The sequence below is a fragment of the Grampus griseus genome (assembly GCF_964374135.1).
Source record: "Grampus griseus genome assembly, chromosome: 19".
Taxonomy (NCBI): Eukaryota; Metazoa; Chordata; class Mammalia; order Artiodactyla; family Delphinidae; genus Grampus; species Grampus griseus.
In genome coordinates this window covers 40,365,040-40,379,280 of record NC_139013.1, presented here as the reverse complement: position 1 = coordinate 40,379,280, position 14,241 = coordinate 40,365,040, and the positions used below count along the sequence as shown (strand labels likewise).

At 40.3% G+C, this 14,241-nt stretch overlaps 1 protein-coding gene across 1 annotated transcript in view; it reads right to left on the bottom strand.

Annotated features, from left to right (window-relative positions):
* Positions 1-14,241, bottom strand: part of NFATC3 (nuclear factor of activated T cells 3) — a 134,363-nt gene that overhangs the window by 9,349 nt on the left and 110,773 nt on the right. The window contains 2 exon segments of the mRNA XM_082676080.1: positions 4,112-4,148; positions 4,151-4,215. Of these exon segments, the coding sequence (XP_082532206.1) occupies positions 4,112-4,148; positions 4,151-4,215 (102 nt within the window).

The window sequence follows — 14,241 nt, the reverse complement described above, 5'->3', positions numbered from 1 at the left end:
ACTCCACAAAGCATGTGAGTTGGCTTTATTTTTTTTTCACGAATTTAAGGTAAAAACATAAGGAGTTGTTTATGCCCCTACTGTACAATTTTATCACTTCCCCTCTATAAAGAGTAAAGTGAATTAAAAGCCTAGAACAAGGGTCAACAGCCCTCAACACCCGTGGTAACAGGTTATGTAGGTCACAGCATTTGGCCTACTTGTGGCAGCTACCATCCTTGACTCCCATTACCCCAACACCTGGCTTGCCACAACAGAAGTAGTCAGAGCCATCAGCAATATCTGCTGTAAGAAAAAACAAATTTCTTTTTTAATCCAAGAGATGTTCAAATTAACAGTCCACTGTAATGCTATCTGTACACACAAGAATGAGGTGTTTGAGTAACGGCCTCTTATTTAGAGCTATTTCCAATGCTTACGGATTCAGAGTTAGAGCTGGCAAGCATGGTAGGGTATGAAATCTCACCACCAGGTGGAGGGGCAGGGTAACCCAGGGCACTGCCTTTGGAATAGGCGGATGCACATTGTCAAACACACAAAAGTTCAAAGGGCCTTCATAACTAGCATCTGAGCACGTTGATCACTTTTGTAAAGTATTTTTTGGTATAATCAGTCTCCATTTATGTATACTATTTCATTTTAAAGCTGCAATGGACATTCATCAAAGTTTAGCAAATTCATCTTTTCTTCCTTTCCTTACACCCCAAGATTAAAGGTATAATTCATTCTCTGGGTGAACAATTTTATGGAAATATTATTTTTTATAAAATGAAGGCCATATATAAGTATAATCATTTTCTGAATTTCACTTGAAATGAAGAAATAAGAGAAATTTGGAAGTAAAGGAATAGAAATTATTTTAAATGTATGAGAAACTAGTATAACTTTATGGTTTATTACTCTATAAGCACAGTTTCCCTAAGATTTACTTTTAGGTTATTAGATAAGTTATAAGAATACCATCTAAATGAAATACATAAAATACTGAATTCACCTATTTATAGAATGAGCTGAAGAATTAATTTGCATTTATCAAAATCTGATTAATTTGCCTTTTCGAGCTGAAGACAGAAGAAAGTTCCTGAAAACGTAGAAGGTACCTATGGTAGACTGCTAAATGTCCTAATTCAGCCTTCTCTAGTAATTGAGTTTAACTCGTCACAGGGCCACTCAGCTACAGACTACACATTTCCTGGCTTCCCTTTTGTAGCAAGGTATGACCATGTAACTTGCTTTCTCTAATTAAGTGTGAGTAAAAGTGATGTGTGCATCTTCCTCATCACTTGCTCAGTAACCTCTTCCCCTCCTTTTCATACCCCTTGCTTTGGGCTAAGACTCAGTCAACGTGGTGACTCTGCTTTGACAATACCTAAAGAGGTAGAGGAACTAAATGAAACAGGAATCCTGATCTCTGAATTACCGTACGGTGTGAGAGAAAATTCCAGTGTAGTTAAGCCACTGTATTTTGGGATCTATGTTATAATAACCTAGCTTACATTATTAACAAAAATAAAACTCACCACCATAAAGGTAAGACAGAAAGAATATTCAAGCATTTTAAGCAAGAACCAAGATAACCAGCTTGAGCTCTATCATAACAAGTTTTTAACTAAGTTATTTTATTCTATTCTATTCCATTCCATTCCATTCCATTCTATTCTATTCTATTTTTTGGCCGCGTTGTGCGGTTTGCAGGATCTTAGTTCCCTGACCAGGGATTGAACCCGGGCCCCAGCAGTGAAAGCACCAAGTCCTAACCACTGGACCGCCAGGGAATTCCCTAAGTTATTTTAAGTTTTACACCGAACTCTAGATAGCTTCCAACCATAGGACAGATTGAAAATTACATGCACAATGATCAGAAGATACCCTTCACTTTTAACATTAGATTTAATACTACTAAAGGGAAATTATGACACTTTTTTCCACAACTGACTGAGGGGGAGATCAGTCCTGTTATTAAGGATCCTTTCTTTCTAAGAAACCTCTTATATATGTGATACTATACTAAGTGTCATACAGATCTTTCCTCTAGAAAAAGCTGTAACTCAAAACATTCTACAAACATTAAGTCTCCAGCTGAGTAAACAGTACACAGTTACTTGAAAGTATATTCAAGTATCAGCACGTATGTTTTTGTATCAGTAAAAACTGAAATGTGGGGGGAAAAAAAACCCAAAAACAAAAAACTTATTTTCAACTTAGGTTAAGAGGTGAGATTCTGGGGACTTCCCTGGAGGCGCAGTGGTTAAGAATCCGCCTGCCAATGCAGGGGGCATGGGTTTGAGCCCTGGTCCAGGAAGATCCCACATGCCGCGGAGCAACTAAGCCCGTGAGCCACAACTATTGAGCCAGCGCTCTAGAGCCCGCGAGCCACAACTACTGAAGCCCGCGCGCCTAGAACCGAGCTCTGCAACAGGAGAAGCCACCGCAATGAGAAGCCTGCACACTGCAACGAAGAGTAGCTCGCGCTCACCGCAACTAGAGAAAGCCTGCGCACGGCAACAAAGACCCAACACAACCCAAAATAAATAAATTTTAAAAAACGGATGTGGAATTCTGAATTTTAGGCCTATCAGAAGACTGTCCTTTTCCTTATTTTTTTACATTTTGTACATTTTCTCTGAGTAATCTTGTCCATTTCTATATACTGTACTGTTGACTCCCACATCTGTTGTCTCCAGGGCCCAAACCTGAGCTCCAGAGCTGTAAACCCACATGACTCATTCCACACCTATGCTACGAATCTCACATGCTTGCCTCTTCAAGATCTTGCCCCACAAATTTCCTGCACTCTTCTCTTTAATCAATCTACTCACCAACCCTCTCCTCCTGGATTCTTTTCATCATTGCTTAAATATGGGTAAGTCTCTATCTCAAACAAGCAAGTGAGCAAACAAATAAAAACCCTAGACCCCACATGGCCCTCTATATCTAATTTCTTTCTTTCATTGTTTAACATCTTAAAGGAGTTATCTACACTGCCTGCTGTTTCTCTATTCTTACCTCCTGTTCATTCCTTAGTCATCCATTGGTCCCTTCACTCCACAGAAACATTTCTTACCAAGATCACTAGTGACCAAATTGTTGCTTCATACACAAGAAGGGCAGTGGGGTAAACACTGGAAGAAATAAGCTTTAATTTTGGTTCAGCCGTGATGTGACTAGGGTAATTTAATCTTTTTTCAACTGATCTTCTCAACTATGATACAAGGAAATTCATTTAAATCCTTCTATAACTCTCCTGAGAGTTTTATAGATATGTAGATATTTAGTGGCCAATGATGTGAGACCAGGGTAGGCTGGCCCAGCTTCTGGGAGAAGCCAGGGTTTTGGTGCCTTATCAGGAAGCTTTAGTATCCTAAATATAAAGATTTGGGTAGTAGACATGATTTCTAAGTCCCCTTCCAAATCCAAATTCATTAAAATGAAATTCAAATGGCATTTTGAGAACTACAATCTGTATGTTTATAATTTCTACCACAGACTTTCTCAAGTGGCTTTGAGAGTCTTTGAAGAAAGAAGCTGTGTGAGGGAGAGGGAGTGGTATGGTTGCTTGCTGAGGCACAGAGGCCTGAGGCCCAGCCCCCTCCTCACAAGCACTGACTCCTTCCAAATGGAGCCCCAGATGAACTACCAGCGTGCAAACATGGGCCTAAAGGACAGGCTCAAGGGTAAACGATCCAGGTTGCCTCTGGCAAATGGCTAACATTTCCTGCTTTATTTCCATTCCATACTGCCTCACATCAAAACTTAGAGCACCTGACCAGAAATGAGTAGGCTTACACACCTTATCAGCAACCAAATTTACTCCGCATCCAAGCCACAGAATTCATATAGACAGGACTCCCTCTGCTTTGGTTCAATAAATCCAATCAACACTTGACTTTTATTCAATCCCAGACTAAAATTATAAGTGTGAGAGCCTGAGTGTAGTTAAATTTAAAAAGCACTCTTACAGTCAAAGTTTAGTTCCAGAGATAATGAGTGGGCCCCTACCAAGAAGATGCCCATGTATACCCCCTCCTGTGCAGCACATGCAAATCTGGCCACTGCATGCAAATATCAGACTTGGGCAGAAAAACAGTGACACATTTCAATCAACACTCACCCTCTAGATTCTCCAGAAAGGAGGTGGACATGAGAGCTCACTGTGGTTAGGCCATTTCTCTGCTGAACCTGATGGCTGGTGTTCCAAGTCAGACATAAACTGGTCTGTGTCAAAGAAGACAACATCACTACTGAATGGAACAAACCAGAGGGTAACAATCTACTACATGCCCAGCTTGTTTTTTTCTATAATTAAGAGGAATTTAGTTGTCCTTTATCTGTCAATCACTGCATAAAATGGCTCCCCGCATTTTATTAGATAATATAAATACTGAAGTCCAGAGAGTTTAGGTAACGCTGATTTATTTTCTAAATTTAAAAGGGCAGTTATTTTAAAAAGTTACAATGGTGGTTTTCAGTGATTTTAAAGGACAGATTTAGTTTTAAATAAACTAGTTTTTATTAGATTAGATCTATCAGTGGTTCCCAAATACATGTCTGTGGCTACATCACAGTTATCTGGGCACTTAATAAAAAAAATAAACTCCTGGGCTCTACTTCAGAGCACAGAATCAAAATGTCTAAGGGTACGAGCCCAGAACACTATACGCATAGGTAAATTTGTGGGTCATGGAGGAATATTTTTTAAACTGAAGTTCACATCCATTAGCAGGCTATGAAATCAATTCAGCAAGCTGAAATCAGTATTTAAAAAAATAAATAGAACAAAATAGAAGATAAGCTACATTTTTTTAAATAAAGGTTAAGGATTGGCTTGTGAGCCTTTCATGTTAGGTGTGTATGTTTTTTGTGTTTGTTTGTTATGTAATAGATCATGCTATAAAACTTACTTCTTATTGTTAGAAGCTGTCAAAAATGTTGAAAGTCACTGTACTCAAGAAGAGTCACTATTACCAGTTTTGTGATAATCGCTGACACACACAGATGCCCAGTTAAAGAGTCCAAAATACAATGAGGCAAAACCTCCTCCTGTGACCTATAAGGAATTATTTTTGGCCTTTGCTGTACGAATTCAAATAAAAGGACCTAACCTTTTATTAGATTCTAGAAGAATGATTATTTTATCTTGGAAGAGAAGAAACTGTAGTCTCTGTGAACTAATTAATACCCTCCTCTTAGGCAGATAAAAGAGGGAAAACAGGGCTTCCCTGGTGGCGCAGTGGTTGAGAGTCCGCCTGCCGATGCAGGGGACACAGGTTCGTGCCCCGGTCCGGGAGGATCCCACATGCGGCGGAGCGCCTGGGCCCGTGAGCCATGGCCACTGAGCCTGCGCATCCGGAGCCTGTGCCCCGCAACGGGAGAGGCCACAACAGTGAGAGGCCCGCGTACCGCAAAAAAAAAAAAAAAAAAAAAAAAAAGAGGGAAAACAGAGGAGGAGCCAATCTGTTCAAAATGCAGCCTCACTAAAGGGGTCAAAACAAAACACAAAAACCAGAAATCCTTTGTGAATAGGCAAAATTTTTCTGCCTTAAGCTTCTTTATTACTAAATTTGAGATCACTCACCTAGCTTTCAGGGGTGACTTAAGGATTACAGTATGTATGAAGTATTTTAAAGACTCCAGATATATTGTCAAAAGTCTGCCTTCTGAGGATGCCCCATCTTCACAACTGAGTCCTTCAAAACAGATTCTAAAGTGTAGAACATGTGAGTCCATGTAAATCAGCACATAAATTAGAAGAAAGAAGTCCAGGCCAACAGATGCTGGGGGCTTTTTTGAGTTGTGTGATACAGTGGTAGTTTCAGATTGTGCTTATGGAAACTTGCAGTCCTCGAGACATTTTTCTAGTTCCTTGAAACACTGTTGACAGCTCCAAAAAATACCTGATTTCTCTTCCTATCACAAAAACTTTCACCAGACATTTAAAGAATTAACATTAACCCTTAAACTCTTCCAAAAGATTACAGAGAAGGGAACATTTCCTCTCTCATTCTAGGGCCAGCATTACCCTGATATCAAGGCCAGACAAAGACACTACAAGAAAAGAAAACTACAGAACATCTCCTGTGAATATAGATGCAAAAATCCTTAACAAAAGTACTAGCAAACTGAGTTCAGCAGCATACTAAAACGGTTATACATCATGACCAAGTGAGATTTATTCCCAGAATGCAAGAATAGTCCAACATACGAAAAATCAATGAATGTAATATAGTATACATTACTAGAATGAAGGGAAAAAAACACATATGATCATCTCAATTAATTCAGAAGTATTTGACAAATTTCAATACTCTTTCAAGATAAAAACACCCAATAAACTAGGAATAGAAAGAAATTTCCTTAACATGTTAAAGACCATATATGAAAAACCCACAGATAACATCATACTCAATGGTTAAAGACTGAAAGCTTTCCCTCTAAGAGCAAGAACATGACAAGGATGTTCACTTTTGCCACTTCTATTCAACACAGTACTGGAAGTTCCAGCCAGAGAGATTAGGCTACAGAAATAAAAGAAAGAGGTAAAATGACCTCTGTTCACAAATGACATGATCCAATACATAGAAAGCTCTGAAGAATCAATATACAAAAAAATGTTAGCACTAATAAATTACAGGATATAAAATCAACACACAAAATTTAGTTGTATTCTATACACTTTTAACGAACAATCTAAAAAGGAAATTTATAAATCAAGTCCATTTACAATACTATTAAAAAGAACAAAATACTTAAAAATTAACCAAGGAGGTGTAAGATTCGTATACTGAAAGCTACACGTTGCTGAAGGAAACAGAAGATCTAAATAAATGGGAAAACATCCCATGTTCAAGACTTCATATTGTTAAGATGATAATACTACCCAAAGCAATGTAGAGATTCAATGCAATCCCTATCAAAATCCCAATAGCGTTTTTGCAGAAACAGAAAAACCCATCCTGAAATTCATATGCAATCTCCAAGGACCCTGAAAAGCCAAAACAGTCTTGAAAAAGAACAAAGATGGAAGACACACTTCCTGATTTCACAACTTACTACAAAGCTACAGTAATCAAAACAGTGTGATACAGGCATAAGGACAGACATACAGACCAAAGGAATAAAATAGCCCAGAAAATGCTCACTTCAGCAGCACATATAATAAAACTGGAATGGTACAGAGAAGATTAGCATGGCCCCTGTGCAAGTATGACACACAAATTCATGAAGCATTCCGTATTTTTAAAGAATCTAAAAAGAGTGGATGTATGTATAACTGATTCACTCTTCTGTACAGCAGAAACTAACACAACACCGTGAATCAACTATACTCCAATAAAAATTTAAAAGAGGGCTTCCCTGGTGGCGCAGTGGTTGAGAGTCCTCCTGCTGATGCAGGGGACACGGGTTCGTGCCCCAGTCCGGGAGGATCCCACATGCCGCGGAGTGGCTGGGCCCGTGGGCCATGGCCGCTGGGCCTGCGCATCCGGAGCCTGCACTCTGCAACGGGAGAGGCCGCGACAGTGAGAGGCCCGCGTACCGCAAAAAAAAAAAAAAAAAAAAAAAATTAAAAGAAAAATAACCCAGAAACAAACCATGACAATATACAGTCAATTCATTTTCACTTTCAAGCAAGGGTTCTATTGGACATGCAAAAAAAGAATGGAAGCTGGACTCATCCTCCATACCACATACAAAGTTAACTCAAAATGGATCAAAGACCTGAACATAAGAGCTAAAATTATAAAACTCTTAGAAGAAGAAAACATAGGGCAAGTCTTCATGACCTTAAATTGGGCAACAATTTCTTAAGTATGACACTAAAAGCACAGGCAACAAAAGAAAAAATTGATAAACTGGACTTCATCAAAATTAAAAACATCAAAGGATCCTATCAAGAGAGTGAAAAGACAATCCATAGAATGGGAGAAAATATATGCAAATAACTTATTTGATAAGGATTTAATATTCAAAAAATACAAAGAACTCCTACATCTCAACCAGAAAACCAAACTCAACCAAAAAAATGGGCAAAATATTTGACTAGACATTTCTCCAGAAAAAATAAACAAATGACCAATAAGCTCATGAAAAGATACCCAAAATCATTAGTCATTAGGGAAATGCAAAATAAAACCACAATGACACCACTTTACACCTATTTAGGATGGCTTTTTTTTTTTTAAATAAACATAAGTGTTGGCAAGGATGTGGAGACACCGGAACCCTCATGCACTGTAAATGTAAAATGGTGCAGCCACTGTGGGAAAAATATTAGTTTGGCAGTTCCTCAAAAAGCTGAAAAAAGAATTCCATTTGGTCCAGCAATTCCACTCCTAGAATACCCAACAGAACTGAAAATAGAGACTCAGATACCTATACTCCAATATTCAAAGCATCACTATTCAAAACAGCCAAACGGTGAAAACAAACCAAATGTCTTTCAACAGATGAATGGACAAACAAAATATGGCATATACATACAATGGAATATTATTCAGCCATAAAAAGGAATGAAATTCTGATCTATGCTTACAACATGGCTGAACCTTGGAAACATCATGCTAAGTGAAATAAGCCAGACACAAAAGGGCAAATGTTGTATTCCACTTATATGAGGTATCTTGAGTAGGGAAAGTTATGGAAATGGAAAGCAGAATAAAGGTTACCATGGGCTGGGTTGTAGGGAGAGAATGGGGAGTTATTGCTTAATGTGTATAGAGTTGCTGTTTAGGGTGATGAAAAAGTGCTTGAAATACACAGTGGTGATGGCTACACACTACTGTGAGTGTACTTAATGTCACTGAACCATACACTTAAAATGGTTAAAATGGTAAATTTTATGTTATGTATATTCTACCGAATTTTAAAAATTTCAAAAACAAACTGTGTGGGACTTCCCTGGTGGTCCAGTGGGTAAGGCTCCACACTCCCAATGCAGTGTGCCTAGGATCAATCCCTGGTTGGGGAACTAGATCCTGCATGCCTGCCGCAACTAAGAGCCCGCATGCTGCAACTAAGAGTCCATATGCCACAACTAAAGAAGCCCACATGTTGCAACTAAGCATCCACATGCCACAACTAAAAGATCTCGTGTGCCGCAACTAACACCCGGCACGGCATAAATAAATAAATAAAATAAGTATTAAGAAAAAAAACTGTGCGTTTTCTCATAGGAGAACATTGTATGAAATGACTGAATGAGGTTTTCACAGATCGAACCATTGACTCAAAGCAACACCTGGGGCTTCCCTGGTGGCGCAGTGGTTGGGAGTCTGCCTGCCGATGCAGGGGACACGGTTTCGTGCCCCGGTCCGGGAAGATCCCACATGCTGCGGAGCGGCTGGGCCCATGAGCCATGGCCGCTAAGCCTGCGCGTCCGGAGCCTGTGCTCCGCAACGGGAGAGGCCACAGCAGTGAGAGGCCCGCGTACCGCAAAAAAAAAAAAAAAAAAAAAAAAAAAAAAGCAACACCTGGAGGACTTCTGTAAATCCCTCTTAAAATTTATAAATCTGGGATATGGAATCTGTTCCTTTTTAAAAATTTTTTATTTATTATTTATTTATTTAGGCTGCGCTGGGCCTTAGTTGTGTCATGCCGACACTTAGTTGCAGCATGCATGCAGGATCTAGTTCCCCGATCAGGGATTGAACCCGAGCCCCCTGCATTGGGAGCATGGAGTTTTACCCACTGGACCACTAGGGAAGTCCCAGAATCTGTTCCTTTTATTAAAAAGTTTTGAAAAATTAAATATTTATAAATTATGAAATATGTCTGTGGGAAGATGAGCAAAATTTCCCCACTCGTCCAAGCTGCCTCTTGACCAAGCTGCTTACTTTAGCCACCTTATCGATATATAGGCTTTTCTGGTTTATACAAACAGACAATGATCTGGTGGGTATTAGAAAAGAAAGGCTTTGGAATCGTAGTGTCGTCACTTACTAGATTGGTGACCTAAGGGAAGTTGTTTAACCCTTGTAAATCTGTTTATTTGCTTGTGAATTTGTTTACTTATTTATTCAAAGTCTCCTGAAATATAAGTGTAGGCACTCTGCAACATTTTATAGAAATACAATTATTATTACCTAAATTGATAAAGGCAGGACAATTAAATTATCACTTAATGACCTCATCTAGTCTGGTGGCTTTAACTACCTCCTGCATGCCAACAACCCTCAAATTTATATCTTCAGTCTATAACTCACTTCCAAACTCTAGACTTCAGCCAACTGACTACTTTATATCTCTACTTGAATGTTCAACAGATACCATAAACAAAACACATCCAAAATTGAACACCAGATCTTTCTCCAAAACCTGCTCCATCCAGAGCCTTCCCCATCTTACCTGACAGCAACGCCATCTTTTCAGTTGCTCAGGCAAAACCCCATTGGTGTCATCTTTAACTTCTTTCTCTCACATCTCACATGGAATCTGTCAGGAAATGCTACTGGCTCTACCTTTAAAATACATCAAAAATCAGTCCATCTCTTAGTCCAAACCATCATTTCTGGCCTGGATTACTATAATAGCAACTTAACTGGTCTCCCTGTTTCTGCCCTTGCCTCTCTACCCAGCAGCCAGAGTGACCCTGTTAAAACCTATATCAGGGGCTTCCCTGATAGCGCAGTGGTTAAGAATCAGCCTGCCTCGCAGTGGTTAAGAATCCGCCTGCCAATGCAGGGAACATGGGTTCAAACCCTGATCTGGGAAGATCCTACATGCTGCGGAGCAATTGAGCCCATGCGCCACAACTACTGAGCCTGCACTCTAGAGCCCTCGTTGCACAACTACTAAGCCCACATGCCACAACTACTGAAGCCCATGCACCTAGAGCCCATGCTCCACAACAAGAGAAGCCACCACAATGAGAAGCCCGCGCACCGCAACGAAGAGTAGCCCCTACTCGATGCAACTAAAGAAAGCCTGCATGCAGCAACGAAAACCTAATGTAGCCCAAAAAAACAACAGTAATTCTTAAAAAAAAAAGAATCCACCTGACAGTGCAGGGGACATGGGTTCGAGCCCTGGTCCGGGGAGATCCCACATGCCATGGAGCAACTAAGCCCGTGTGCCACAACTACTGAAGCCCATGTGCCTAGAGCCTGTGCTCTACAAGAGACGCCACCACAATGAGAAGCCCATGCACCGCAATGAAGAGTAGCCACTCCTCGCCACAACTAGAGAAGGCCCGCGCCCGCAATGAAGACCCAACAAAGCCAAAAATAAATAAATTAAAAAAAAAAAACAAACCTGTATCAGATCATGATGACTCATCTGTTCAAAACTCTACAACAAAGGCCTACAAGACCCTATGTAAGAGTTCTTAAAAGTGTGATCAAGGACATGTGGGGTTCCCTGAGGACTTTTAAGGGAGTCTTCGAGGTCAAAATTCTTCTTATAATAATAACAAATTTTTTTGCCTTTTTCATTATCATTCTCTCCTGAGTTTACAGTGGAGTTTTCCACTCGGAAACAAATTGTATGTGATGACTTCATTGCTGTGATGGGTGATGGAAAGTGTCTGTGTATTCTTTTTTTTTTGGTACGCGGGCCTCTCACTGTTGTGGCCCCTCCCATTGCGGAGCACAGGCTCCGGACGCGCAGGCTCAGCGACCATGGCTCACGGGCCCAGCCGCTCCGCAGCATGTGGGATCTTCCCAGACCGGGGCACGAACCCGCGTCCCCTGCATCGGCAGGCGTACTCTCAACCACTGCACCACCAGGGAAGCCCATGTCTGTGTATTCTTGTTTTCAAAAGTTCTCAGTTTTAACTTCTAATACAAATAAAAACTGATACATACAAACCACCTAAATAAAAGTTCTTGGGGATCCTCAAAAATTTTTAAGATTATAAAGGAGTCCTGAGAAAGTCTCTTCAGCAAGTGGTGCTGGGAAAGTTGGACAACTGCATGTAAATCAATGAAGTTGATTTACACACCCTCACACCATGTACAAAAATAAACTCAAAATGGCTTAAAGACTTAAACATGAGACATGACACCATAAAACTCCTAGAAGAGAGCATAGGAAAAACATTCTCTGACATAATACCAATGTTTTCTTAGGTCAGTCTCACAAGGCAATAGAAATAAAAACAAAAATAAACAAATGGGACTTAATCAAACTTACAAGCTTTTGCACAGCTGAGGAAACCATTAAAAAAAAAAAAACAACGAAAAGACAACCTACGGAATGGGAGAAAACATTTGCAAATGATATGACAGACAAGGGCTTAATTTCCAAAACATATAAACAGCTCATACAACTCAACAACAAAAAACCAAACAACCCAATCAAAAAATGGGCAGGGGCCTCCCTGGTGGCGCAGTGGTTGAGAGTCCACCTGCCGATGCAGGGGACATGGGTTCGTGCCGTGCCCCGGTCCGGGAAGATCCCACATGCCGCGGAGCGGCTGGGCCCGTGAGCCATGGCCGCTGAGCCTGCGCGTCCGGAGCCTGTGCTCCGCAGCGGGAGAGGCCACAACAGTGAGAGGCCCGCGTACCACAAAAAAAAAAAGGGCAGAAAACACATGGGCATGCTAACAGATGCTCAACATCACTAATTATTGGAGAGATGCAAATCAAAACTACAATGAGGTACCACCTCACACTGGTCAGAATGGCCCTCATTAAAAAGTCTACAAATAAATGCTGGAGAGGGTATGGAGAAAAGGGAACTACACTGTTGGTGGGAATGTAAGTTGGTACAGCCACTATGGAAAACAGTATGAAGATTCCTCAGAAAACTAAAAATAGAATTACCATATGATCCAGCAATCCCACTCCTGGGAATATACCCAGACAAAACTATAATTCAAAAAGATACGTGCACCCCTATGTTCATAGCAGCACTGTTCACAATAGCCAAAACATGGAAATAACCTAAATGTCCACTGACAGATGAATGGATAAAGAAGATGTGGTACATATATACAATGGAATACAACTCAGACATAAAAAAGAATGAAATAATGCCATTTGCAGCAACATGGGTGCAACTAGAGAGTATCATACTAAGTGAAGTAAGTCAGAGAAAGAGAAATATCACATGATATCACTTACATGTGGAATATAAAATATGGCACAAATGAACTTATCCACAAAACAGAAACTGACTCATAGACATAGAAAACAGACTTGTGGTTGCCAAGGGGGGCGGGGGGAAGGAGAGGGATGGACTGGGAGTTTGGGTTTGGTAGATGCAAACTATTATGTTTAGAATGGATAAACAACAAGGTCCTAATGTATAGCACAAGGAACTATATTCAATATCCTGTGATAAACCATAATGGAAAAGCATATAAAAAAGAATGTTTATGTGTGTATAACTGAGTCACTTTGCTGTACAGCAGAGATTTGCACAACACTGTAAATCAACTATACTTCAATTAAAAAAAAAAAAAAAAAGGAGTCCTGAGACCAAAAAGTTTGAGAACTGTTGCCCTACACGTTTGGCTCCCCATTACCTCCTTGACCACATCTCCTACTACTTTCCCTCTAGATACCTCATATTCCAGCCACACTGGCCTCGTTGCCATTCCTCAACAAGCCAGACATGCTCTTACCTTAGGGTCTTTCCTCTGCTTGTCCCTTTGGCCTAGAATACTCTTCCCCCAGGTATCTACATTGGTAATTTCCTCATCTTCAAGGTTTTTTCGTCTCATCTTCAAGTTTTTGATCAAATGTTACCTCATCAATGCGGTTTATTTACTGTATTTAAAATTGTACAGACTTCCCTGGTGGCACAGCAGTTAAGAATCTGCCTGCCAATGCAGGGGACACAGGTTCGATCTCTGCTCCAGGAAGATCCCACACACCGCAGAGCAGCTAAGCCCGTGTGCCACAACTACTGAGCCTGTGTGCCACAACTACTGAAGCTCACGAGCCTAGAGCTCGTGCTCTGCAACAAGAGAAGCCACTGCAATGAGAAGCCCGCGCACCACAACGAAGAGTATCCCCTTCTCGCCCCAACTAGAGGAAGCCCTCACGCAGCAACAAAGACCCAACACAGCCAAAAAAATAAATAAATAAAAAATAAGTAAATAAAATATTTTTGTCCCTGTGAATGGGTCATTTCCAAAGGAACTCAGAAACAGGATAAGAATTTTAAAACAGAATACATCTTTAGACACTGGCTTTGTATCTTACACTTGACAGACATCAGAAAGTTACTATGTTTATTGTGTTTATAGAAGTGAGATTATATAAAGTAATCAACGATAGTTATTTCAGAAGCCACTAAACA